The following is a 27,681-nucleotide window of genomic DNA, read 5'->3' on the forward strand; positions in this document are numbered from 1 at the left end:
TTTGTGATTCCTACCTACATTCAAATTAGCGAGTCCTTAATAGCGATTCGGTAAAAATCGCTATTAAGGAATCGCTAAATTGAATTTACCTACATCTGGCCCCTAGTTCTTTTCTATCAGGAAGGACCCAGTCAGTAAAAAGTAAGTATTCCTTACCCTGTGAGGTGCACATGGTTCAACCCTTAGTCCTACTAAGTTAAATTGTATGTTTCATCATTGGCCAAGCTTATTCAGTTGTTTGGTTTTAGCGTAGTCGTACACTGATGATACTCGTAACAGGATACAGATGATGTTCACACCTAGTTGCTCAGAATTGTAGGAACTGCATGTTGGCAATCAGTAATTTAATTAAGAAAAATTATTTAAAACTAAATGCTGATAAATACCCAAGTTAATCGGACTGTCTCCTCTTAAGAGCTTTAACATCATTTGATCTCTGAAGAAAATGTTTCCTATTTTTCCGGAGGTTGCTCAGAAAACTGTCATCCTAGCACTGATCTTCTCGAGGTTGGATTACAGTAATGCATTCAGGGCTGGATTAACCATTAAGCAAAATAAGCACATGCTTTGGGCATCAAGGCAAGGGGGCACCATAGAAATTTTCCATTGCCGGATTTACCATGGACCATATTGTGCAAAACTGCAAATGGTGCAGCTGAACCTATAATTAAAGTGGAAGTATAGAAAAGTAAACATTATTTTCCATCTTACTGTAAGTTTTGTTTCATTTCGAAAACTAAAATTTTATTGTGAGGTTTATTATTGTTACATTTTGAATTAGATATAGAAGAGGGGAACCGAAATCTTGTAAGTGCTTAAGGCACCTAAAGGTCTTAATCCACCCCGAATTAATTATATCGTACCGTCATCCAAGGATCATTAACCAAACTTCAAACGATACACATTACAGTCACTCAGCTTATTCTTGACATTCCTTTTAATCTGTCGGTATCTGGGGAATTAAAAAAATTTGCATTGGCTCCCAGTAAAGAAGAGAATTTTGTTTTAAGGTTCTGTGCATAGCGCACAGAGCTTCACACAATCGGAGTCCTCAATTTTTTAGGTCTAAGTTTCAAAGGTACCTACCTAGGAGAAACCTGCGCTCAGCACAGAGTAAATTGTTGCTATTCCCTAGGTTTTGTAGGGCAAGATGGGGAAGCAGATCCTTTGTCCATGCTACAGCCAAACTTCGAAACTCACTTCCTCGACATATTTCTGAATTAGACAATCATCTTCTGTTTAGGAAGAATCTTAAAATGTGACTCTTCTCCCGGAAAACTGTGCTTTGTCGCTCTGTTGTTCATGTTTCTTAAGTTCTGTTTTTTGGGAGTTTTAGCACCTTAATGCCTAATGGTATTTTTGCGCAGTATAAACTTTTTACTGTCATACCTTTTTTTTCCAAGTACATTTACTTTCAGGTTTTCACTTGAGCCTGCATCTTTATCGTAATTTTTTTCGCACACCAAATAAATGTTTGTGAATGTCTCACTTTCTAGATGCGATTGTTCATAGTTCTGCTTAACTGACCCACCGTTAAATATTTAGTCTGGCCTTCCCGCTCTTCAGTATGTTAGTGCTGCAGGTGCCATGGAGTTATTCAAAACAGCCTTTGTCCTTCTGGCACCCGATTAAGTCTTTAGTTAAATTATTGTTTTCTTCTGCTGCGTGCATACAAAAACAAACATTGCGTTATTGCTTGCTTGGTTCTGAATAATTAAATGTTCTTATGCAGTGTACGGGCTAAAAATACCAAGAACTATTAGAAAAACTCATTAAGGCTTTTTGCAAACCTCTTGGGAACTAACATGATTTGTGCTTTCCTCTCAATTGTTTTTCTGTGCGAATTGCATTGTGTCTCCTGGTCAGGTCGTGGTTTATCAGAAGCCACCGCAGGCTGCTGAGCCCTTGTTGACAGATGGGTAATGCTACTGAAAATAATTTCTGTTTATTGAGGCTGTTGTTGGAATCCTAGATTTGTCAAGAAAAGTGTAATTTGTGAGTTCCCATGAAAGAACACAACCTGTGTGACAACCAGAACTTACCTTACTGTACCTGTTCACCGTCCATCTCAACCCGCTCGTCTCAAGCGCCCCTGTTTGGAATATCCTTGAATTTTATTACCAATGTTCTGCTACTTCAAGCTCCATGTTAAAGGTTAACTTAGAGAAATAGACAAAATAAAAAAAGAGAAAAAGTTCACTGTCCCAGGGCTCCTTGGAAGGCGGTAGCTTTCAGTAATTGTCCACTTTGCCCATGCCTTAAAACATCTCCGTGTTCACATCACTAGGAACTCGCGTTTATTTCTAAATGTTACGCATGGCTGGCTTTTGCCTTTGAAGTTTGTACTAGAGTGATTTCAGTGGGGTTCTCTTGAAATGAAACTAAAGAACAGAGGCCTGCTTACGTCCTTGCGAAAATAACTTTCAAAAGAATATTTCATAGCAATGGTGGGATTATTCATGATATGGTCAGCTAAAATAATCTAAAACTACATATTGGTACATTCCCAAAAAGTTTAAAGCACATTTTAAATATTGACAATTGCTGTAGTAACTACTACAAACTTGTTGTGTGTCAGAATATCGATTACAAAAATATCGTCTGACTTCAGTATTTTTCCACATTGGGTGTAGATTTTCTATTATTAACTGCAAATGGTTCATACTTCCATTAACAATATTTAGGACACACTATTTTTGTCATACAATATTTACATTTCAATATTCTGGTGCCATATCTCGCAAACCATGGATTCTGAAATATAAAAACAGCTGTAAATAATTCATGTAGAATTAAAAGGCTAGTATTCATGGACAATGCAGAGACCTGTTGCAATGTATGGCTAACTCATACACATTTAAAGTTATCAAAGTTTCTAAAATGTGCTCAGCATGCATTATTTTGAGTTTTAGTTAGAAAAATAGCGATGAAAATAGGTTGGTGTAAATTCTGTTTGAAGTCTGTCCAGTCAGACGTAAATATGAATATCTTTAGCTCACACACTACCACACTGCATGCACATCTTCATATGGAAAGACACCTTAAAGGTGTATTCCACTGATGTTAATTTAAAGTGTTATAATTTAGTGTGCAATGGAAACATTCGTTATTTGAAAATATATATATATGGGGATCTTAAAATGTGTGGAATTCAGCCGTTTTTAGCGATGGATTCTCTCCATTCTTTATTGAACACCTAATAATTCTTGATTTTCCCATTAAACAGGATGTTGTTTCGAAAGTGTCTCCAGCCACTCTTCTTGCAGAAGCTTTCTTCTCCTGCTGGACACAGGCACTTCTGGGGATGGCTGAATGCTGTTTTCAACAAGTAAGGAAGGAGATCCTACTCTCACCACAAAGCATGTTAAGAGATAGACATATATGTATTGAATTTGCTCTCTCAAGCCCTCTTTGTTTTTCAAGTCTTGTGTCCTCTGTCATAGTACTGATTGTAACTTGTCAAAACTGCCTGAGCTGCTACCTTCCATCTGAAGCAGTCTTTGATTGCACTTTGTACAGAAAATGCTTTTTGTGGTCATCACTTAGGAAGGTCGAGAGGAACCTGCGGCCACAGTCATTGTCAGTCTCTGCTCTCATTTATTGTGGCATTGGACGAACATTTGTGGTCATCAGGCTTGGTTGGGCCGAGGTTACAATTCAGTGGTCGTGTCTTGTGCTGCGTGCTGCGGCAGTCACAAGCCCTGCTATCCCACAGCCCCAGGAGCTATGAGGAGGTGCACGCACATGTACCACCAGCACCTTGAATCACCGATGCCTACAAACTATAGTACATTCTCTGTATGACCTCCTCCAAGCTGACCTTAATAAAATTATCTCTGCATTGCAGGTAGGGATATCTCTTATTTCACTGAAGAAAAGAGTCCTGCCTCAGATGGAACATCTACAGACCAGGGGACAAGATTGAACTAAACAAATGCCCACATTGCAGCTTTTCAGTTGCACTGATACATGAAAATGTGACCAAAATATGTTATATTCTTGATCGCCTTTTTCGCAAAGAATTGCAACTCACAGATCTGCTTATTTTAGTGTTCACAAAAAAATAAGATTTTCTGATATTCTTCTTAGAAAACAAAATAAATCATTGCAGTTAATAGCAATGTTTGATTTAGATGGATTTCTTTAGTAAGTATGAATATCTATATGCTGGTTAAAGTGTTACACCAATATAAAGTTCCCATTGTCCAAAGTGAGTCATATCTCACTTTATTCCCTATGCCAGGCCGCTCAAGACTTCCCAGTCTGCCCATACGCAGAACTGAAAAACCTCATCACATATTATTTCCTCATATCTTCCTTTTCTCTAGCAAGAGAATGCTGCAGTTGCATTGCTCTTTATACATATAGTGGTGCCTTGCATAAAAACATGGGGTGGGGTTGGCAAGAAGCATTTGCACAACTTACGTCACATTGCTAATTTAATAAAAAGCACCATGCCTCATCATTTTCCGAAAAGCACACCCTTGTGAGCAGTTTCTTTCTCACTCTGAGCCTATGAGATAGATTGGTTGGTAAATGAGGCTACAGAAGAAATGTTTATGCCATCATCAGTTCACACCCTGCCAGCTTGAATATCTGTTGAGTCAACTCAGCATCTTATCCTTCAACAAGTGACATTAATGTCAGAGCGAGACTGTATTATGAGAGCGTTCTATTCCAAGCTTGCCCACTTTATAACATTCTGTGTCTGCACAGTTGAGGCAGTCTCCATGTTCCTCAGTGCCTAAAAGAGAGCTCAATGGGTCAGGAGGAAGCAGTACCTAAAAATCATGCATTAACAAATGCAATAGATTTCACTTTGCACTGTATTTCACATGACTAAGGGAGGTAGTTTAGTAGTAGTAGTAAGTACTGGGTAGGCCTTGTTTCCCCAAACTATAGTCCACAATTCCTGTTCCGGCAGTAGCCTGGCAATAATGTCACTGGGTCTCCAGATGTTGGATGGCATTCATGACATATTCTGAAGTGACACTTTTATACCCAGTCCCAGTCTGTGAGTGGGGAACACCCACTTTGTCTAATCCTGAACTGTTTCTGACAATTTCTTTCATTTTCTCTGGATTTGGCTCCTGCCTGTCTAGGGAAACAAAGAGCAGTCAGGCCCAGAAGTGGGCTGCATTTGCCAGTGACATGGTAGGCATCTTCTGAAGCCGAAAAGGCTCTGTGTAGAACCCTCGGGTTACCCTTAGAATTCCGCCTGAGATTACAGACCTTGGTTCCACACATTCACTGAAGCACAACACTTCCTTTCTCAATTCATTACACAGTGCTCACACATTTTCCATGTTGAACCTGTTAACATTAATGCAAGGCAAACAACATTTTAGGGGATGCTAAAATCCCTGGTGTACGAGAATTTTCAGCAGGCCAAGCAGATATTACTATTAGAAGGCATTAAAGCCATGCTAAGCCTTACAACAACGAAGCACCTCTGTCGAATCTGAGTCAAGGGGTTATGCTAATCTACTGATTCCTCCAATTCCTTAAAAACTGATGGTGTTCATCTATCCCGTTGTCCTGGGCTAATCAACCAGTTAGGGTAAAAATATGGAATAAATCAGGCTTTCTTGACATTTAGCTTAGTCAACCATTTTAGTAGAAGGAAGAGTCCCTACCGCCAGAACTCTAAACAGACCATCAAAATCAGTGCGTTTAGTGGGCTATCCCAGACACCAGGACCCCATATTATGTGTGGTAAGGATCGTAAGATTGGCAAGGCATTGTTGAAGGTCAAGTGGGAAATCCTAACCCTACAACACAGCCAAATCAGGCAAGCCTTGTGAAATCAAGCCAACCTTCATTCGGCACAGAAAGAGCAAATGAGGCCCAAAATGATTTAAAGAAAGTGAAACTAGCTCATAGCCCCCTTTTTGGGGGTCGGATCTAAAAAACGGTTTGTTCTAGCTTTTAAAGGCAGGCAAGAGAGAGTTCAAATTACACCCCTTAAATCAAACTCCTTGCTGTTTTCAAACTCACTCCAGCGCTGACAGTAATCCACTGAGGAGATTTGGCCCGAGTGGGTTTTAGTGTGACCAAATGAGGAGAGGTAACAAAGGTTCATTTCTATTTTAAAATAGTGACAGCCACTTAATGGAGAGTCAGGCCGATCTGACTTAGTATGATATAGAACTTTATGAACGGCCGGGATAGGTTGAGACTACAAATCCAAAAGTATGTACCTCATACCCACCCCTTTTAAGAAATTATGTGTGGCTGTATTGTAACCAAATTGAGCTACCCCCGCCTATCCAAGAACCAGCCCATGAAGCGGAGTAAATACTGGTATGAGAGAGGCAATTCATCCAGTGCTTAATTTGTAAAAGAATGAGTGCTGGTGTCCAAAGCTCTGATTGGAAGTGAGCAGCCGGCACCATTAAATATGTACATAGACTTCAATCCACCTCATTCTAATTTAATCCACTACCATACACTCCCTGTCCCTTTATCTCACTCTTGCAGGATCCTGCTTTCTCCCCTTATGACAGTTGTTCCGTCTTTCTCTCACTTGGTCTTTCCACTTTGTGTGTTTTTCTCTCTCTTGCGCTCGGGAAACGATAATTAGGAATAATAAGTGCCAGTCCTCCAAAATAAGTGCTGGTGGCCCCCCATCGTCAACCATCGGCTCAAGTTAAGCACTGGATTCATCAAATTGGGTACAATAACATTCACAAATGACAAAGCTGAAAGTGAAAAAAAACTATTACGAGCCTTGGCATCATCATAAGCTGGATACAGAGCATTCGACAAATCATTGTGGTAGAGGGGATTATCTCCGTAACTACATACATGGGTGACCTGCAGCAGACAAGATCCTTGTTTGCAATATCAATAGGTTTACCGTACTTGTAAAATTAACCATATTAAAATGTATTCAAAATGAGTATTTGATCTTAATTTTGCAAGAGACTTGGCTGTAGGAGAGCCCCTCTATGGATAGATTTATTGTTATTGCTAGAAATGTCACCCTTACTTTAGCAGGCCTGGCCTCAGGAGGCCAGCTGACATTAGTTTCAGTCCAGGGAAACAAAGTGGGTTGCTGAACCGTTCCTGGGTGAAGAAATTATGTGTATTTGGCGTGACCGGGGGTGTAAATATGACACCCTTGGGCATCCATTTTGTTGGATGTATTTGCCTCACACACCCGAATGGGTGTCATGCTTCATCATTGGCGTTGCTCCCCGTCGAGGCGGTGCAATCCCCGACGGGCTCACCTCAAAGAGGGGCTCTTTAGCGGAGATCTTTTGAATCCAACTGCCTTATGGTGAAGTGCGGGTATGTGCGGGTATGTGGGAAATAGAGCAGATAGCCTAGAAAGTGATAAAATGTAGTAGGGAGTACCAAAAACACTCCTTTATTCTGGGGGTCGCCCGCTACGATTAAAAACGTGAATCCAACTCACTGGGTGCCACCTAGTTAGGTACGGTGGCCCTAGATGAGGTTGGAAAAGAGATTGGTCAACATGTTTCTCGCATCAGGAAATTCCCCGCGATTCATCAGGACCTATCAGGTGTGGAGATTATAGAAAATGCAGTCATTCAACAGCATGCCGAGCTCGGCGGCGATGGGTAGGTCGTACTGCAGGAACACAGGAAGCTAGAGCCACACCTGAAGGTTCTTCCCTGATGTTCACAAACCGCCGAACACTCATGTAGTATATAATTCCTGACCCTGAGGCATAGGACAATACTACAGAGGTAACCAAGACCCATAATGGTGTATTTCACACATGACACTAGCATGACGAGGAGCAACGCCAATGATGAAGCTAGACACCCATTCGGGTGTGTGAGGCAAATACATCCAACAAAATGGATGCCCAAGGGTGTCATATTTACACCCCCGGTCACGCCAAATACACATAATTTCTTCACCCAGGAACGGTTCAGCAACCCACTTTGTTTCCCTGTACTTGTTGGGGGCACTAGCTGACACTGGACCTTCCACTTTGCTAAGTGGTAAAGAGTGCCCCGTTGATCGATTGATCACCCTCCCCTCCTTTGAAAACTACACCCATTAGTTTCAGTCCCTCATGCTAAAAAAGTTTGCCTGTTGGAGAAATTTTGTAACTGGTTGTTAGTATGCTCATTTGTGCTAGCCAATGAGCTAAGATTAAATGACTTGTAATTCTGTTTGAATGTATACATACTTTGCAACTGTATCTGTTTTGAAGACAGTCCATAAACCTAGGACAGGATTTGTTTAACCTATTTTCTTCTGCACTGTTTGTGATATTGGGGGATTTTAATTTAACAATGTCTCTGTAAATTTGATGACTATATACAAGATGAATTGTGTTACTAAAAATCTGTAATATGTCATGTCTGACTGGCAAGCCTTCTAGCAGAGCTAATCAGACACTTTTTGAGCGATAGTCCTGCTGCCACGGAAGAAATCAAACCCCTATAGATTATATTTTCATTCCATCTGAATATTTTAGAGCAGTTGCAAACTTTAAGTAAGGGATTTTGGGGGTTTATCTATGGAATTGGTGTTTAATAAAAAGTTGAATTCCAATTAAGAGCCAAAATTGGATTTACAGCTTATCTATAAACACAGAATAAGGGTCTAAATTACAGACAACAAACCTTGTGAGTTGTCAGAGATAAATGTTGAGAGCTAACTGACAGACTTTGGAGGTAGTGGCATTGAATAGTATACTTGGTTGATTAATCAAATCCAACTCTCTTGAAAAAGGACTTTCCCCCCAAAAAAGAGAGTTCTTATATCATTTGGTTTGATGCTGAATGTCAAGGTCTGCCAAAGAATCTAAATAAATCAAAACGGGAAATATCCTTAACAACAAGGGGGCTTATTATCAAGGACCGGTGTTAAAATTATCGCCATTTTATTTTATATTCCCATAGAAGCCCATGTTAACACCAGAACATGGGCTTCTATGGGAATTAACAAGGGCATATTATCAATCCCATTATCACCGTTTTATCAGCAGTTTCCTGCCAATAAAACGGCGATAATTTTAACACCGGTCCTTGATAACATGCCCCAAAGTTTGAAAAACGTCTGACCTGAACAACGAATCCTAAACAACGACCAATCTGTTAACCACGACATCCTTAACTACGACTTGCACGCACAACGACTTGCTTAAACCATGAAAAAAATTATCTTGTGACTGGCCAAAAGATGGCACTATTTTAATAACAATGAAAAGCCTGGGTTTCAAGACTGCCAAGGACGTCATTTCCTATAAGTTAAAGATTTACTAAATCAATCACATCACTTTTCAAATCAATCACAGGCAATTTTTAAGTCGGACACTTTTTGGGAAGCATTTCTGCCTTTTCATTTTAAGCTTCTGTGTACTTTATTGAAAAAAGAAACGTGCACAAAAGGTTATTATTTACATCAAAATAAAAGCACAACATGATAAATTAAATGCACTTGAGCCTAGTTTTTTTTATGTAACATCAATGAAAGCTTCGCGCTCAGAATGAGGAATTGTTTTATATGACTGTGGAACTTTTTTTTAAATCTTTGTTTAAGTATAATGTTTTAGAACTTACAGGCACATTGTGAAAGCACCACTGGCCCGGACCTGCACTCCCCACCATCCTCATCAGGGAACCTTTATTGCCTAGGTCCAGCATGAGTACCAAATTTTAGTCAGGTTATTGCAGTGTATTCTGGAACTCGAAGTCTTGTTTCTAACACTCTAAATTGAGCATCCAAAGCTAAAACCTGGGCTGGGTGAAATCCTCATGCTCCAATCTGGGCCCAGGTTCGATTCCCGGTCAGGGATAGGGACTTTTTACAACTGGATAATTCTATTTTTATTTTGATCATATCTAAACACATTTTTTGAAGTTTTACATCCCAAGTCTTTTATTACATACATTTAGGCTTTATTCGACTTGCCACCTGTGATAACAACGTCACCTTTCAGGGACAGAGACAAAGCACTGAGAGAAAAGTGAATGCTGTTCTTAAAGCTTATTCTTCACAACAGATGTATTACCGGAAGCATAGGGAAATCCAGGAGGCCTGTTTCTATTGGATGTACGTCGTTACAACGCATGCTTTTACAACGTATGCCTTTACAACACAACTTTTACAACCCAAATCGTTACAACGACTTGCGTTGGGGGGTGCTGGATAGTGAATAGTTTAATTTACTATTCCAACTCCAGTCCCCGTGGATAGTAGGGAAGGTGTTGGATAGTAAATTAAAACTATTCCCTATCCTAGAGCGCCCCCCAGCGCAAGTCGTTGTAATGGTTGCGTCGTAAAGGTACTTCGTTGTAAAAGTTGCGTTGTAAACGCTGTTTCCCATTTCTATTCATTTGTGGGCTTTGCTTAGAGAAACACCACACTGATGGGACCTTCATTGTAAATCAGAGACACATGGAGATGTGTAGCCAGAGCAAGGAAGAAACAATCCTTCCTGAACACACATAGCAGCAGCCTTCACAGCAAAAGGCCCAACTCCAAGACGCAGTACCAGGGTGAGGTTGCCTCTGCTTCTCTCACAGTGTTTGCTCATCAACTAAAGAAAGCAGTACAAAGCACATCAACCCAACACTAGCAAGCTCGTCTTTACAGCACTTTGGAAAACATCAACAGACACAGAAAACACGCTGCTTTCAGACACACCCCCAACAAAGCAATTTACTGAAACTTAAATAGAATCAGATATCGGGAAAGATTCCATCCATGAAAAACATGCGGATTTTAAAGAACATAGTGGTGAAAACGGGTAATGAAAGAAGTTGAATATTTTTCGTGGTTTAGATACTCGTTGTTAAAAATGTAGTCGTTTGGCATTACTCGTGGTTTAGCCTGCGTGGTTAAGGAATTCGTTGTTTAGACAGTAGTTGTTTAATCATATAATCGACACGGGAAACATAGAATATCTCCTATGATGATGTAAATCATATTCAAGAATTTAGGTCAGCTAAAAATGTGTACTAAGCACTTATAAAACAAAACAAAATTGTTTTATGAGGGAAGCTGGAGCAAAATGCAGGATGCCATTGCGCAGAATAATTCAAAACATTTCTGGTGCCTGGTAAACAGTGTTCACAGTAGTTTCCTCAAGTTTGGAGGACCACGTTTTAGAATCTCAATGAGCTGAATTTATATCTGAATTAAATAAAAAAGCCTGACACTAAAGAGTAAAAAGATGTTAAAATCTTAAACAGAGTGTACTTATTTAACACACTTACAATAGTCTGGTATAATATTGGAGATAGCATGCAATTTGAAATAATCACTGGCTGGCAGAACTGGTGTCCTTAGCCCAATTTTCAAATGGGTCATCATCATAGCTTTACTTGATCATTAAACACAATCATGAAAGCAGTGACAAAACATACAAACCTTGAATACATAAAATATATAAAAGCACCCAAAGAGGAGGTTAACCATTAAGTCATCCTGGCATAAGCAAAACAAAAATTATAATTTAAAGGATTAAAACAACAGATTTTTTCCTATGACATAGTGACAATTTTCAGAAAGAGCAGATGCAAGAGCACACACGGGGCGAGCCAGGATATTGGAGAAATTGCAGAATTGAATGTGACAAAGCCCAATCTTCTCAATATTGGAAATAGGAATCTTTTTGTTAAGTGACATACAATTTACAGAAGGAAGTAAAATGTAAAAAGATTTGGGTGGAATACTCATCACATGGACAAATCATGATAGATGACCGACTGAAGTGTCCCAGCAGGCAACTGAAATAACAACAAATAATACCAAATATAAAGTTAGTGAGTAGGATCCTGTCCCAAGTATTGATTACCATGTCCGAGTATGGTTCTGCTCCCAGTGTGGTACAAATTGTTAGGTGCTCCAAATTATCTCCCTGTTGAATGTAGCCTGTGGATGTCAACAGATCGAACACCATAACAGCAGCGGGGCTAGATTGAATCAATCCTCCACATATGGGAGCCCCAGCTCCTCATGGATGGCATAGGTAGGACAATTAGCTGGCAGTCCCAGAGCGCCTACAGACCCTATTTTTCTCCATCTGCAGGGCGCTCATGTTCTCATAGCCCCAAACCTCAGAGGCATAGGTTGGAACATGTCACATGAACGCACTTTCTTTTGTAGATCTCTATGAGAGAATGTTTGGGCTTTCTGCCAATGAAAGCTGCCAAATTGAATCAAACCCAAAAATATTTGAGAATCTCAGGGCCCAATTTGACAGTAATGGAGCACAAGTTCCTTGTGCATCAAAGGTGACGCCTAAATATGGAAATGTGTGTATTCTGGCTATGGGTTTAACTTGTATGGCCAAACTGCGGCACTTGAGATTCTTCGGTCCACTTTCCATAACAAAGGCCTGGCAATACCAAGAGGTATAGGTAGTAGGTCACCATCAATGAGTGATTTGTGGACACTGGGAGACACAGGAGCTACTATCACTACTGTTAGGTGTCATCTAGTGTCCTCACAGCACATAGTCCCTGATGCTGTCCACCAGGTTGTGACAGCAGACACCTAGTTCCATTTGAATTGGAGGGTGAGGGGGTCTCAAGTTCTTTAAAGATAGCTGGGAGTCCAACCATGCCTTGTTTGCAAATGACCTACAGCACACCACCTTGAAAGAGGTGCAGCTCAGGTCTCACCTGAAGATTTTGGTATTGCCTTTATGGATGTGCCTGACCACACGGTCCATGGCAGCCCTTGGGGAAGTCAAAAGGTTCCGGAGCCTGGAAAAATGGCCCAGGTACTTGCTAGAAAGAGGAAAGTGGCAACCTGCCCCAGACATTCTCACGGTCCATACTGGGAATGCTCCTAAGGGTGATGCCCCGGAATCTACAGCTGAGGACATTGTTACCTTAGGGGACCTACCCGAGTTACCCGAGATGCAAACAGCAGGCAGACAGTCCCACAAACACTTCTGTAAATTGCAGAGGGAGTGCCATACTCTTGAGGGCCTGTGGGGGGGGGCAGGCTAAGGCCCAAGCTAATGGAGACAACTCTGGTGATCACCTTATCTATTGGGATATTGGTCTCCTGTATAGTGAGACTAAGGTCCCTGAGCCTGAAGCAACCCATATGTTGGTGGTCCCCTAGGGGTACTGGGCCTATCTACTGGAGTTGGCTCATGATATACGCTTGGCAGGACACTTGGGGCAGGCCAAATCCATTGGGTCTACTAATCTAGTATTCACCCACTTTTATATTGCCTGGATGAACATACAGTCTGATGCATTCTGCAAATCTTGCACGGCATGCCAGGCCAGTGAGAAGTAAAGGGCAAAGTACAAGACGCCCCTGTGCCCATTCCCTCTTTGAGAGGTTGGACATAGACATTGTTGGGCCTCTTGACCCCAAGCCTACCTTAGACAACATGTTCATCCTGATCTTCGTGGACCATGATCCACGTTATACCATGAGGTCTTTCCTTTGAGAACCATTACTGTGTCTGCATTGACTAGGGCATTGATGGTGATATTTACTTGCATGAGTTTCCACAAGAAGTGGTGTCTGACAGGGGCACCAACTTCATATCTACCTACGTAAAGTACGCGTAGGAGGAGTGTGGGGTGACCTATGAGTTCTCCGGTCCTTACCAACCCTAGACTAATGGGCTTGTTGAAAGATTCAACAAGATCTTGAAGAGCATGATCAGGGGCCTACTAGAACCCATGAAGCGTAAGTGAGACGTACTCTTGCCATGCCTTCTCTTTGCATATTGAGAAGGGCCTCAAAAAGGAGTGGGATTCAGTCCCTTTGAACTTCTGTTTGGTCACACTGTGCGTTGATATCTCATTCTTGTCAAGGAGGGTGGGATTAAGCTTCCAAGAAACCCTCTCAAGATGTAGTAAGCCACATGTTGGCCCACCAGTTTCAGATAAAGCACTTCTGAAAAGAGAGAAAACCTGGAAGCCAGCCAGGAAGTTATGAAACAGTGGTACAACCAGAAGGTCACCATGGTGGAGTATCTGCCTTGCCAGAATTTATGGGTAAGGGAGACTGTAGAGCCCCGGGCCTTCAAGGACCGGGCTCTACAAAGTGAAACAGTGGAAAGAGGAGGTCACCTACTTGGTGGACCTCAAGACATCTATCATCGATGTGAACTGCCTCAAGCCCCATTTTGAGAGGCCAAAGTCTCTATGCTCTTAATGACAGATTATGTTGAGGATGAAGAGAGCAAGCCTATCATAGACCTCCTGTCTTCCAAGGAGCAGTTTGGGTCAATGGAAGAGTTGTCCTTCTCCCCTACCTTGACCCCAAAGCAACAGAGAGACTGTTGCCACTTTTTGGAGCAGTCCGCCTCGCTCTTCTCGCTGAACCCAGGGCTCACTGATTGATGTACCTGCAAGATAGACACAGGGACAGCATGCCTGTAAAAAAACAACATTTATATGCCATCTGACATGGTGAGAGCCAGCATTAAGGATGAAATGTCTAAGATTCTGTATTGGGGGGGTGAACAAGCCCTGTAGTACTGGTCCATTCCAGTACTACTGGTAACCAAATCTGCCCCACCAGGCACCACTCCAGAACTTAGGTTCTGCTTGGATTATTTCGGTCTCAATTCAGTCACCAAGACTGATGCTTACCTCATCCCTACAGCTGATGAGATTGGTTGGGAGCTGTGAAGTTCCTGAGTACCTTTGATATAACTTCAGGATAATGGCAAATTACCTTAACTGAGGGGACTGAGGAGAGGTCAGCATTCTCCACCCCAAAGGGCTATTTTCAATCTAGAGTAATGCCCTTCAGATTAAACACTGCCCCAGCCACCTTGTAGAGGTTGGTAAACGGGCAGATTGCATTTCCTCCTGCCCAAGCTGCAAACCATCCTGGCTTGGGAACCTCCTAAGACCCAGACTGAAGTTGTCGCCTTCTGAATATTACAGAAGAATTGAAGGGTATGGCACTATTGTTGCCCCCTTAACTGAGTTGACTTCCAAAAAGTAGCCCAAGAAGTTGATCTGGGCGGAGGTGTGTCAAAAAGCATTTGACACCCTGAAAAAAGTCATGTGAAAGTTACCAGTGTTTAAGCCATCTGACTTCTACAAAGAATTCTTTGTCCAGACATATGCTTCAGCACATGGCATTGAGCCTGTCTTGTAAAATTAGTATGCACCTAATTGGCTCCATTTAATTTACTTATAAGTCCCTACTAAATGGAACTATATATTTGCAGGGCCTATGAATTACATGATACAAGTAAGCTGCAGCTCTCAGTGTGTCACCCACTAAAGTAACACTGTAAACCGCCCCAGGCCTGCCCATGCAGCCAGTAGTGCTGTTTAAAAACAGGCATTTTGAGCTGGCAAAATAAACATTTTTCCAGGCCTAAACCTTTCTTTTTTAATACTTCAAAGTCACCTCTAAGGAAGTCCCTAACAGCTCATAGGGCAAGTTGCATGGTATTTAAAAAGTAGCACATGTGTATTCAAAGTTTTACACATCCTGGCTTACCCCCCCCCCCCCCCCCCCAGTAGTTTTCACTGCAGCAAGGTTAGCTCTTCCATAGATTAACACTGGGTTACCTTATTACATTTAAGAAGTGATAGCTTCAGTTTGGGAACAGCTTGAGAAATACTTATTCACTTATTCCACTCATTTGAATTGCAATTTAAAGTCCTCTTTAATGGTGCAGTTGGATTTGAAATTACTATTCTAAAAATGCCACTTTTGGAAAGTTGGCATTTTCTGCCTAAACACAATCTGCCTTTCTGCCAGTGTCCAGGCTCACATGACTGTTAATGGCTCTCCTGTGGTGTGATGTTTATTTCTTCCTGAGAGGGAGGAAAACGGTCTTTGATGTGTGGAGGATGTTCCTCTTCTGAGAAGGATAGCCTGGGATGTTGTACCCAGCCTTCCCTAGCTTCAAAGGGTAGCCAGAGGGATGTACCCAACCCCTCCATGTCTTCAGAAGGTGCCTGCCCTGTCACTGGCACATCAGCCCAAACTTGGGCCTGCCGGCCCTTTGTTTCTCTAGATAGACTGTAACCAAATCCAAGGAAAAGGGAAAACCTGATCAGAACCAATTTAGATATAAACAAGTTGGGTGCCCACCACTCGCAGGCTGGCACTAGGTACCTTGGACCCTGAAATGAGAACACTCTTGGACCTGTGAGTACTCAGAAGGACTGCCCTTCCTTCTGAAGCCCGCAGAAAGACTGGACCTTATTGCCTTGAACCCAGGACAACAGAAGTGATCCCAATTGCCAGTTGGCTGACCTCCTGTTTTAGCTACAGGGACGCAGTAAGCTTGCAGCTGACCAGCACCAACCGGACCTGCCTGACCCTCCAGCTGGCCTCTGCTAGAGTGAGTACTAACCCTCACAAGCTGCCCCGAGGTCCTAGACCCTTGATTGGTGTTAGAGTGCACTCCTTCAACCCTTAAACTGCAAGAACTGGACCCCAGGTGAAAAACCAGAAACTCTGGGCTCTTCTTATCGGAAAACAAACTTCCCTGGTTGCCTCACAAACCTGAGAGGACTTCAAAGAGGCCAATGCGCAAACTGCATCCAACTGCCGATGAGACTGTCTCAGATATAGACCTTGGACTTAGCTGCCTGGAGCTCTTCACGTTGAGAACAACCGCACAGTGTTTCCCACCAATGCAAAGTTGCTATTGTTGACCAACTCTTAGTGCCAACAGTGACTGCACTGCCAACACAAAGCTCTGACCAGGGCCTGGAAATACAGCAAACAAACTTTGACCAGCCCCCTCCTGTCTCACCCTGCAGTCTGACTGCCAACCTCCTCAACAATAGCTTCTCCGCCACCCTGGTGGTCACATCCTGTATCCTTAACATTGCGGCGGGTGCTGCTTCAAGCAGCACCCGCCGCAATGTTAAAAATGCATGCGTTGCATTTGCATGCACAAAGCGACAGGTGCCGCTTTGTGCATGCAAATGCAGGGTGGTACCATAGGTACCCCCCATGTGCACCCCCATGCCCCCTTCACCCTGGGGGCCCGCAAGGGCCCCCCAAAAGCAAAGGTCCACATGCTTTTCCACGGCGGAAAAACCGCTGCGGAAAAGCATGTTTACACATGCTTCCTAATTTGGCTGGCGGTGTCTTGCAGACACCGCCACCAAATAGCAGGCTACACCCCGCAGATCAGCGGCGGACGGACCTGCTGTCCGCCGCTGATCCTACCTCCATCCTGATCTGGCGGGTGGTGTTTACAGGGACCGCGGCGGTGAATCCGCATCCTCCGGGCCGGTGGTGGCTTCCACTGGCCCGGAGGATGCGGATTCACCGCCATCCTAATCGAGCCCTAAGTTAGGAGATAAACCCTCCACCGGGACGAACCTGGTCTCTGTATCCGACCTCATTTCATTGCTGACGGCCTTGGCATTTTACTTTGACCTGGTCAAGTTCGACCAGAAAACAATTGGCACTTTGAGCTTTTTGACGCTGTTTCTACTGAAACGTTAAAAATTCATTCCTCTGGTTCTACTTATTGGCGTTTTGTCGTTTTGGTGTCGGTTTATTTAGCAGAATGTTCTCTATTTATCTAAATCTGATTGGATTTTTTCTAATGTTATATTTTCGCTTTATTACTGTTTGAGTAATACATAAATACTTTACAAATGCCCTCTAAGTTAAACCTGACAACATTTGTGCCAAGCTACCAGAGGGTAAAGCACAGGTTTCCCATTTCAAATTATTTTATTAGGTATTTTCAATAGAAAAACACAAAGGAACGGTATACTGTGTACAAAGGAATAATAATAACAAGATACATCAGCTAGATAAAAACATATCAATTTCTGCAGCATGCTGAAAAGGAATTATATTCACAAGCAATGTTCGAGAAGCATGGGATACATTGTACTGGGTGATACAAGATACTGTACACTGATGAATAATCTTTGAATAATCTATGAAATAAAGAGATAGATAAAGAAAAGAAGGACATAAGAGAAAAAAGAGAGAAAAAAATAACAATAAAAGGGTCTAACCATGCTTTGTTAGGTATAGTGTCAAAGTTCAGATCTTGACATAAGAGTCGTTTGGAGGCAGAGTTTCTTTAGGTACAATGCATCCGAACTTCCGTAATGTATTTTACCAATTGTAACTATTGTTTGCCTCTAGGGGGATATGTGAAAGTTGAGTAGTCATGAATAGCGTCTGTATACTAATCATGGTGTCTTGGGTGTGGCGAAGTAGTCATCTACTATGTCCCACATGTGTATGGTAGAGGGTTTCCAGGGAGAGTTTTGAAGAGCGATATTGTCTGCGCCCCTGAGGTGTGTGATCCAGTTCATCCAGCATTTGAATGATGCCTTGTGCAAGTTCTTCCAATTTTTATTGCAGAAGTGAATAGGGGGTTCAAGAGGGTCTTGTCTGTATTGTTTAATGTGTCCATATCAAGAAAGCCAGTTGTTAAAGTGGAGAGTTCTCTTTTTAGTTGGCAATTGAATAGTTTTGATAAAAAATCAAATACCTTGTCCCAATATGCTGATACAGCTCCACAGTGTAAGATAAGGTGAGCGAAATCCCCCGTTTCTTCAGGTAGGGTCATTGCGAAGATGTTGTGAGTGTAGTCAAGCTGGTGTCCAGTAGGCTTTATGAAGGAGCCATAATTTTGTTTAAGAAAGAACTGGAGAAGTGTTATTACGGGTATTCGAGTCCATTTAGACTCTGGTAGAGGATTAGAGGAATGAAGCTCCCAGAAAGTAATACGGTTTTTATTGAGAGTCAAAGAAAGAAGCAAAATGTAAAATTAAAAAAATTAAACGTTCTGCAAATGTGATGGAATTTGAAATTGGAGGCTAAAAAATAAGTTAGTATCAATAGTTTCATTTGTGGGAGCAGAACAAATGCATCAACCAGAATATAGTATGGACTTTGAGTGATCTCCATTGAATTTAGAAACGCTCCAATCTTTCTATCACAGGAATCATATGTAGAAGCAGATTTTATTCATTTTTTACAAATGTTTATTCACTAGTAAATATCAAAGAAAAGTCTTTCTTCCTCATTAGTATCATAACCAAGGTTTAAACATTCACAAAAGATGATTTCTGTAGTTTCTGTGATGTATACATATTCCCACTTCTTAGTCAAGTTGAAAGAGAAACAGCCAACGCGCGTTTCGTCACCACCGTGACTTCCTCAAGGCTTATAATATGTAGTCACAGAGCTCTGATACCATTTCTTTTAGCTCTGATATTCCCGAAATTGCCGAGGGTTCCTTGTCCTGGCTCACATATCAACAACACAAATGGCAGATTCTAGCGAATGCTATCAGCCCCCCGCTTCTCCTGTTATATTCTGGGCAACAAAAGCATCAAATGCACCGTCTACTTCCAGGACGGAAAATACATACGACCCAGTCAGAAATAGTCCGCATGACTGGCGTTAAGGCAAAGTATGTGCACACCCAAGAGAATTTGTTTGGGCAAAGTTATAGTCGGTGAGATTACATAAAGAATAAAGATTGCCATCCTATTCAGGGCACAGTTCAGTGGCAGTGCTCTGGGTACTGTGATAAGACCCTGTTAGTTTTTAGCACCGGCTCCAGCACGCTACGCCCGTCTCGTTTTGCCGAATCGAGTCTATCAATGTGGGCTCCCATCCCACCCCCCTCATGCCATGCCCCGTGTTACTTGTTTTTAGATGGGACACTAATATTCTTCCTGTTGCAGCAGCTGGGGGCACTGCTCCTGGCACCGCCAGGGCAGGACTTCAAGCCCAGTCCAGACATCTACATCTCACCTCACTTTAGGGCGGAGTGTCAGCGTTTATTTTTTACTAACAGTGATGCACCTTGACGCTTTGTTGCTTGTCGTCTCCCACCCCACCACTTAAAAAAAACCATTGAAAAAGCCAAATAGCTCTTGAATATAGGAGAACTACTTGGTTGCTGCTTTGCAACATAGCTGAAAGTAATGAAATAAAATTGCTATGACGTGGCCAGCGATGCCCGCTTCACTTCTATTTTCTTTTCTTTACTTTAGCCATGTGGCACAGTAGCCGTGCTGCTGTGCAACATGGCTGAAAAAGCTTTAGCAAAGCCAACAGATCTTGCTTTAGTAGACCTATTGGCTTTGCCAGTGCTTGTTATGAAGTACAACTAGTTTGGTCATTCCTTCTAATAGTGATAGAATGGGATTTGAGATCCCATACTGACCACATTGTATGACTTGCATGATTATATACACTGGTGTCTTGTTTATGCGAGCTTTTAAGGACACACTTACCCTTTCATTCATGCCTTACATTTCTGGTAAACCTGCGTGTTTTGTGGGAGTTAGTTCCGCATTGTTTTGGAATGGCTGACTTCCAGAAACGAGGCAGTAAAGAGGGTGGTGTGTCCTCAAACGTGCCAGCTAGCGCTTCCGGCCCTTCATTAGTGAGAGACGGGCTTGTAGTGACAGACTACGTCAGCTCAGGGTGGTTGCTATGTTGAGGGGACATTTATTGGGGAGTAGTCAATGCAGACTTACGTACTTGCATTTTTATTGGTAGTCTGCACCGACACCCTTCAACTGTTACAATGGGTTGCACAGATGTTTGTTGGCGCCATAGCAGCAGCGCCCCTCCCAGGGTTTTTGTGAACTTGTTAACTGGAAATTCTGTTTTTATAGACAAGGTCCTTGAAATGGTTTATCTCCCGGAAGCAGCAGCCCTTCCGTTCTTTTCGGTTTCTGGTAATCAGTGCGTGTGGATGCTGATAGACTTGTAGTAGACCCCACGTGCTGTACCTCTGCAGGTACTCGTGTTTTATACCAGATTGGACAAAGAAATGAATGCATGCTGTGAGACAAAGCATCCTCACTGGAGTGGCACAACACAATGAATATTTAATGTGTGCTATGCCTTTCACGACTGTCAATTCGGTGCTTGGTGTCAGTTACAGATGAAGCCTGTTCATGTCCCACCTTTCTCTGGAAGTGACTTAGAAATATTTATCAGAAATAATAATTCGATTATCCCCTCGTAGAATCCATAGCTCTATTACTCTGTGCATGTACATTTGTTAGGCTGTCTTTCTTTGCTTTTATTTGACATTATGGTGCCCCTCCAATATCTGACTGTATTGTGTTTTTCGTGTTATTGAAGGAATGACGAATTGTGCCTCCGAACACACATTATCATACTTTTTTGATACATGAAATATCATTTCAACCAGTAGGTTCATGTAGGTACTTCTCTCTCTCTCATTGGCACAATATAAGTAAGGAGGGGACATGATGAATATCTGTTTGCACTACGAAACTGCACCAATTTGTTTTTCAAAATATGTAAACATTTCTTAGCTGATCTTGGCACTTAGAAAAAATGCTCATAAGACGGGAGCATTCAGGAAATATAAACTGTAAGATAACTCCTGTCAAATTCTATTGTTATTGGAGAAAATGAGTACATGTTGGTACGCATCTTGATTATTATGTACCATGAAACCCTATCAATGAAAGAATTACTTCATATTTACTACAATGTTAAACTTGTTTTCAACACAACTAATATCACAATTGAACAGTTTGTTAAACGTGAAAGATGCAGAGTTAATTCAAGCAGGATACATATCTCGCAGAACAAACCAGAGGCACAAAAATCAACACAATCCTTTTCCCAGAGCCTGGCGAAAGCCCTGTGTAGTATTTTAAGAACATAAATGTTGTCAATAAAAGACAGAGGGCCTGATTCTGATGCGGTTAGGAAGACCACCTAACAGCATATGCTCCGTCCAAATCTGATTGGGAACGTGTCTTTCCAACCGACCAAGTATGATGCGAGTTTGGTGTTAGGAATATTCCTATCCCAACCTGAAGGCATTTTGAATGACCAAGCCATACAAAGCAGAAATGTATGTTTCTGCGTGCCGCGTTTCCAAACGACCGAGTACGATGCTGGATTTGGACAGCCTTTCTGAATCGTGCCATCTGACTCGAATCAGCACTCGGAATCAGACTTTGGTGTCCGGAGTGGGCCTCCCTGCACCCAGATCCTTCTCAATCGAGCCTGAGGGGGTACCCATGGGTCCCCCTTACAAGCCATGCACAGAGTGGCAGGCACCAGACGTTGCCCGCAAAAAGGTGCCCGATTTTCCCCAGCGACCCCTTTCTTCAATGGAGCCTAAGCATTCAGTCGGAACAAAGGCTCCCATTGAATTCAATGGGAGTCCAACCAAATCGTACCTGGAAGCATCCGGATGCATCGTACGTCAGAAACCATTCCCAACCCCATTCGGTCAGAAAGCTTTCAAAACCCTATCCGAATCAGGCCCAGATTAAAAAGTAAATGTTCCTTACTGCATTTTACAGCAAGGTGTAAGATTATTTTAATCTTCAAATCTATACCTAACTCTAAGTCCACCATTTATCATCCTCTTTCAAATCTGTTCCCATTTGTGTGCATAGGTTTTTTTTAGCAGCCTCATCTATGAACTTGATATTTGTAAATATTATTTCTAAAAGAAAATTCTGTTAATTAAAGTACAAAAATAACAATGATGTTTCTTAAAGGCCTTTTGTGTTTTCATTGTATAATTGTGTGACTTTACAAAGACACTCTGCATGTTAGTGAATATAGTTTGTGATATTCATTTCCGTAAATGTCTTGATTATGGGTGCTAACAAGAGAACATGAAAGTGAAGAACACAGAGATAGTTTTGCTTTCTAAAGATTGTACACTCAATCACGTGTGGCACTAGTCTCCACATAATCCATGAGAGAGAGCCTGACACTTTGGAGAAAAGTTGTCAGAGTTTAGCCCAAAGCTTCTATGATCTACCCTTCAGAGACCCAGCTCAGTTTAAATTTCTGGCTTGTACCAAGGGTGAGATTTTTGGATCAAAGGTGTGTTAGCAGGGGTTGGAAAAACAAATGTTCGCCTTTATATGACCTGCCATATGCATAAAAATGTTGGAACAACATTATTATTTGAGTTTCTTTCTCCTTTCTTCATCTGCCTTGTTTGTCAGACTTTACTTGCGGATTGCCCAAATAAAGAAAGAAAAAGAGAAGTCTGAATTTTCAACACCAAAGAGCCTCCACCGAACGAGTAGGATTCCTCGTGGCTTCAGAATATCCTATGACTTTCTAACGATGTATCACCAAGGAGCTACCTGTGTCAAGGAGACATACTGCGTAGTGGATGTGGGCAATTGTCTGTCTCATATTCCAGCTGCCCAGGTCACCTAACGTGCTTTAAGCACTTCATAAATGGAAGCTGAACATTAAGGCAGAAAGGCTCATGCTGGAAAAGGGCCAGGGACCTGCCTTGACCATTAAGTGACAGAGAACAGATTAAATGTATTTTGGGAAGGACATAGACTGGTTATAAGATGGAGATGCTGTGACTTTTGTACCCAGTCCTTTCTTGCATTATTACCAGTAGTTGCTTTGGAGTATTTAATCAGTACCCTAGCTATAGAGGTTCCCAGGAATCAATCAACTTTGTTTTATTCTGAATGCCCCAATTATACTAGATCTAAGATCTGAGGTGTACTTCGGCTTGTGGGTCTGCATGTTCGTTCATCTAGAGCTACAGTGGAAATTGGACTTTCCAGAATAATTCTCAATGATAGCCAAATGTACAGAATCGGATAATTTAAACCATATTACAAAGAGTCAATTTCATAGGAAATCTGTCCATGCCTTTAAGAAACTTTGAAAATTAGCTCCAACTGCTCAATTGTGACCTATCTTTATAGATGAACTAGGCGGCTATCAGGTTAAGCAGGGCATCAAACTTGAGGAAAAAGGTAAAATTGACAAAATTAAAAAATAAGTACACAGATTGCAAGGTTTGTTTACGGTGCCAGTTGCTGGATATCATTTTGGGGGCCTCCCCTATGCCCACCACACCGGAAGCAAGGCAGTCTGTGGAATTCTATAGCTTTTGCTTGTTTTATATGATGCCGGCATGCTGCCGTCAGCCACCGTCACATAACTTGATCAAAGAGCTTTAAAGGACTGCAACATTATTTTCAGGCTTAAAGTTAAAATCACTAATATTTAAAGAAACACACTGTGATCAATAACGTGACACCTTTATGGTCATAATTACACATAACTGACACCTATTAAGTTGGGGAACTTGTTCCATCTTGGAAACATGCACTAAGGACTTCTACTAAAGACAATATCCCTCATTCTGGTTTAGCATTCATAAGTGCTAGCCCCTAGTGCATGTGCTGTTGTAGAACCTATTGCACCTTTTAGCGTTTTCTATAATGGCTGTACAGGAAAATGCAAGATTTTGCCATATTTCTTTAGAGAAGAAAAATTACTGAGAGATAACTGCTGTCACACCACTCTGGAGTATATCGATAAAATTCGGGCCAGGTATTACGCGTCACCTTTTTCAGAGATCTGCAGCCGCCACTGGCAGCTTTTCCAGAAATGCTAGGTACACCTGATTTCCATGGTCTAACGTGACAGAAATAGCATTCTTCCTTATTATGTTGCAGTCTGAAGTGGGCAGCTAGGAAGACTCCTCCAAAGAGAATGCAACTTTAAACACAACAAATACATTTGTAGACAATAATACAGAAAAATATAAATCAACTATGTTGCATGCATTCTATTTCTGGCACGGACGAAATTGAGATGGTTTGCAATTATTTTTATTCACCAATTTCATTGTACTTTGTAAGAATTTTCTCTATCTCTGTTTACAACATACTTTCGACTCATGCCTGATTTTGATTTGCCAAAATGCTTCCCTCTCCAAAGATTGATTACAGTGTATATAAAATATTACTTGTTATAAAACATTTATTCTTATCTGTTAACCTCCACAGTGTAGATCATGAACGGATTAAGGATGTTGGCCCAGACAGAGCAGCTTCTGAATGGCTTCTACGATGCGGTGCACAGGTTCGTTTCCAAGGATTTGACAAATGGCAGCAGGACTACAATGGCCTTCCAACTGGACCTTTAGGAAAATACAAGATTCAAGCCATTGATGCCACTGAATCATGCATTATGAATCGGGGCTTCGATTACCTGGGTAAGCCAAGTACATAGTGGACCTCATGTAGTAGCAAGTGATGTTGGAATCAAATTTCACATATCAAGTGGATTTTTTGTCTTTGAAATATTCCTTCATAATTTGGATCTGGGAGTTATCATGACGTTAGGAATGCTGACCACTCCAAAGCCCCAGCTTCCTTCTCTTTTCACTGGATTAAAGTTCTAGCTAATTCTTTGTTAAAAACTCGGGCTAATGTTTGCCCCACAGGAAGCTGTAGCTGCTCACAGGTTGTGGTTTCTCTGAAATGTGTCCCTTACACAAACCACCTTCTTCCGTACACTTTCCTCTTCCCTGCCACCTTCCTGGTCTGGTCTTCCTTACAGCCTTACTGCTCACAAACGTAATAGCTGCAGATCCTTGTTAATAAACTAAATGAATAGGGGACCGGTGTGGTGACTAGATTCAGTGTGAACCAAATGTTAATTGTAGAGTCTATAATTCACACAATGAAGTATCCGGGCCTAACACTGAAAGCAAGTTAGTCCATGTGATCAATTAATCTCTTCGTACCTAGATAATTCACAGATCTAACAGAATTCTCAAAGTGGGGTGGCAGAGAAAGCTATAGACAAATTGACTTCAGATGTAGCTCCAAATTAGTCATTCAAAAATGGAGGTGCCCAATGTTTGAATTAGACTGAATGTTAACTATTGAGTTGTTCCAAACTATGCATAGTTGGTTGTCTGCAGCTACAGGGCCAGGAGAAAAAGTCTGTGAAATTAAAATCTTTCAATAATTTATGATGGGAGTTATATTGTTTATTTCCTACTGCGAGGCACATGGAATAATTCAAATAGAGAGATGAGTGTTGAAGGTATAGCGTGGAGATTGTTGGAATACAGGTCATTCAGAGAATTTGTAGTTCTAGGTGAACTGGAGTGAGCTTGTGATTTTCTGATATGATCTGTTTGGGGATCGGATTTCAATGTACAGTGTAATGCACTGCTAAAAAAGAAAGAGCAAACGGCAGACCAAGGTCCGGCACATCCAGTTCACATGTACAATAAATTTAAAAGTGGTGCAAGCGCTTCCCACACCCGCCATCCAGAGGTGTCAGAAATCGCTGATTTTTCAAAAAAATATAGAAGGTGCACTCATGAAGTCAATACGCACAAATCAAAGTCTGTTTCACAATTATTTCTTTTTATTTGAATTAATCTTTAAAACTGGCACACAGCCAACGCGTTTCGTTCCCGATTTTTGCCAGAGGGAACTTTGTCAGGGCTCTTCTGTATAAGGCTGAAAAGTGGCAGTGACAGGTACTTAGAGTCTAGTTGAACCTCAAAAAAAGAAAGTAGCATCCAAAACAATATGTGTTGCGAAGTTTAATGCTAAAGGGTCAAAGAGAAGGAAGAAGTCAAATAGGCACGATTCAAGTAACAAGATGCTGTATGTACTGAAAAGAAAGTTTCTCCTCCTTTGACGGCTTGATATAATCCGTTTGGGGATCTGACTTCAATGGACAGATTAATGCACTGCGTTTCACTTAGATGGATTTAATAGACGACTTGGGAGCGGTAGTATGGAAGGAGATGTCTGACAATTATTTAGTAAGTTGATGGAACATTAGCATTGTGATAGTTAAATTCACAAAACTGACTCTAGAAAAATGGTTTTAGCAGCGGACAAAGAGTGAACCATGCCAGTTTCTTGAGTTTTTAATGAAGGGTTTACACCATATCATTCCTCCACAACCTCCATTTTAAACTGGAGACATGTTGCAACAGGAAAGCAAGCAGAATTATTTGGAAGTCTAGTTGCACATATTCTGTGCTATTTTTCACTGGAACTAACATGTTATTTCTATTTCAGATGGCCTGGAACATGTTGAAGAAATAAAGTTCTGCAAGTGTATATACATTGAGGACTCCTGTTTGGAGAGGCTGAGCAAGATCGAAAACTTACAAAAAAGTCTGCTGCGGCTGGAGATCATTTCCTGTGGCAACGTCACAGATAGAGGCATCATATCTCTGAACACATTAGGGTATGTTTGAAAAATATGTGCTGATCAGTTTAAATGTTAAGCTACACTAGCCAAGGCAATTTTTCAAAGTTTGATCCAGGAACTTGTGAAATTGCCAGATCTTGCTTTGAAACTCTTGCCAATAAAATTATTTTGAAGCAAGGTTTAATCTAGGCAGTGTGCATAACTGACTCCATTTTCTATTAAGGAAACATGGTTGCATTTCTATTGATAAATACCTCGCATGAGGACTCCTCTTCTAGCCAATTGGGACTCTGAGTCTTCCAGGCATTGCCTTCTCTAGCACCACTCATTTTGTAGACAAGAGACTGGCTCTTCATCTCTGGTGCCCGGTTTATGCACTACTTTGCCCTGTCATTTTTTCCTTTCCGCAGAGCACTCAGATGCTATCATAGAAGGTTTAATAGCACTATTGGGAAAAACCCCAAATTAAATCATTAAATTAAAGATGATGAATTAACTAGACCTTCCAAACCATTTTTTTATCCTCAATTTTCCTCTGAAAGCACATTTTCATAATCGTCACTGTCTCAAGTGCTCTGTCCCAGGCTTGGAGACCATCAGTAATATGTCTTACAGCTTCAAACAATTCCTGCTGCCATTCCTGACATATGAGGTCTAATCATTGGACTTATCCTGTGATGTTAACCAGGTCTCGGCTGGTTCAGAAAAAAAAGTGCACCCCCAATTTGTTTGTCTAATTTATAGAAGAATTTAAGAGAATTCCACCACTTGCACCAA

General features: G+C 41.5%; 1 protein-coding gene across 2 annotated transcripts in view; it reads left to right on the forward strand.

The window, feature by feature from the left end:
• DMAC2L (distal membrane arm assembly component 2 like) overlaps positions 1 to 27,681 on the forward strand; it is a 126,486-nt gene that overhangs the window by 87,845 nt on the left and 10,960 nt on the right. For both annotated transcript variants that reach the window (XM_086937296.1, XM_086937297.1), the window contains 3 exons: positions 3,227 to 3,328; positions 24,723 to 24,931; positions 26,769 to 26,940. In XM_086937296.1, coding sequence (XP_086793422.1) covers positions 3,227 to 3,328; positions 24,723 to 24,931; positions 26,769 to 26,940 — 483 coding nt within the window. The remainder of the gene's footprint in view (positions 1 to 3,226; positions 3,329 to 24,722; positions 24,932 to 26,768; positions 26,941 to 27,681) is intronic.

The sequence above is a fragment of the Lissotriton vulgaris genome, chromosome 9, assembly GCF_964263255.1.
Source record: "Lissotriton vulgaris chromosome 9, aLisVul1.2, whole genome shotgun sequence".
Lineage (NCBI taxonomy): Eukaryota > Metazoa > Chordata > Amphibia > Caudata > Salamandridae > Lissotriton > Lissotriton vulgaris.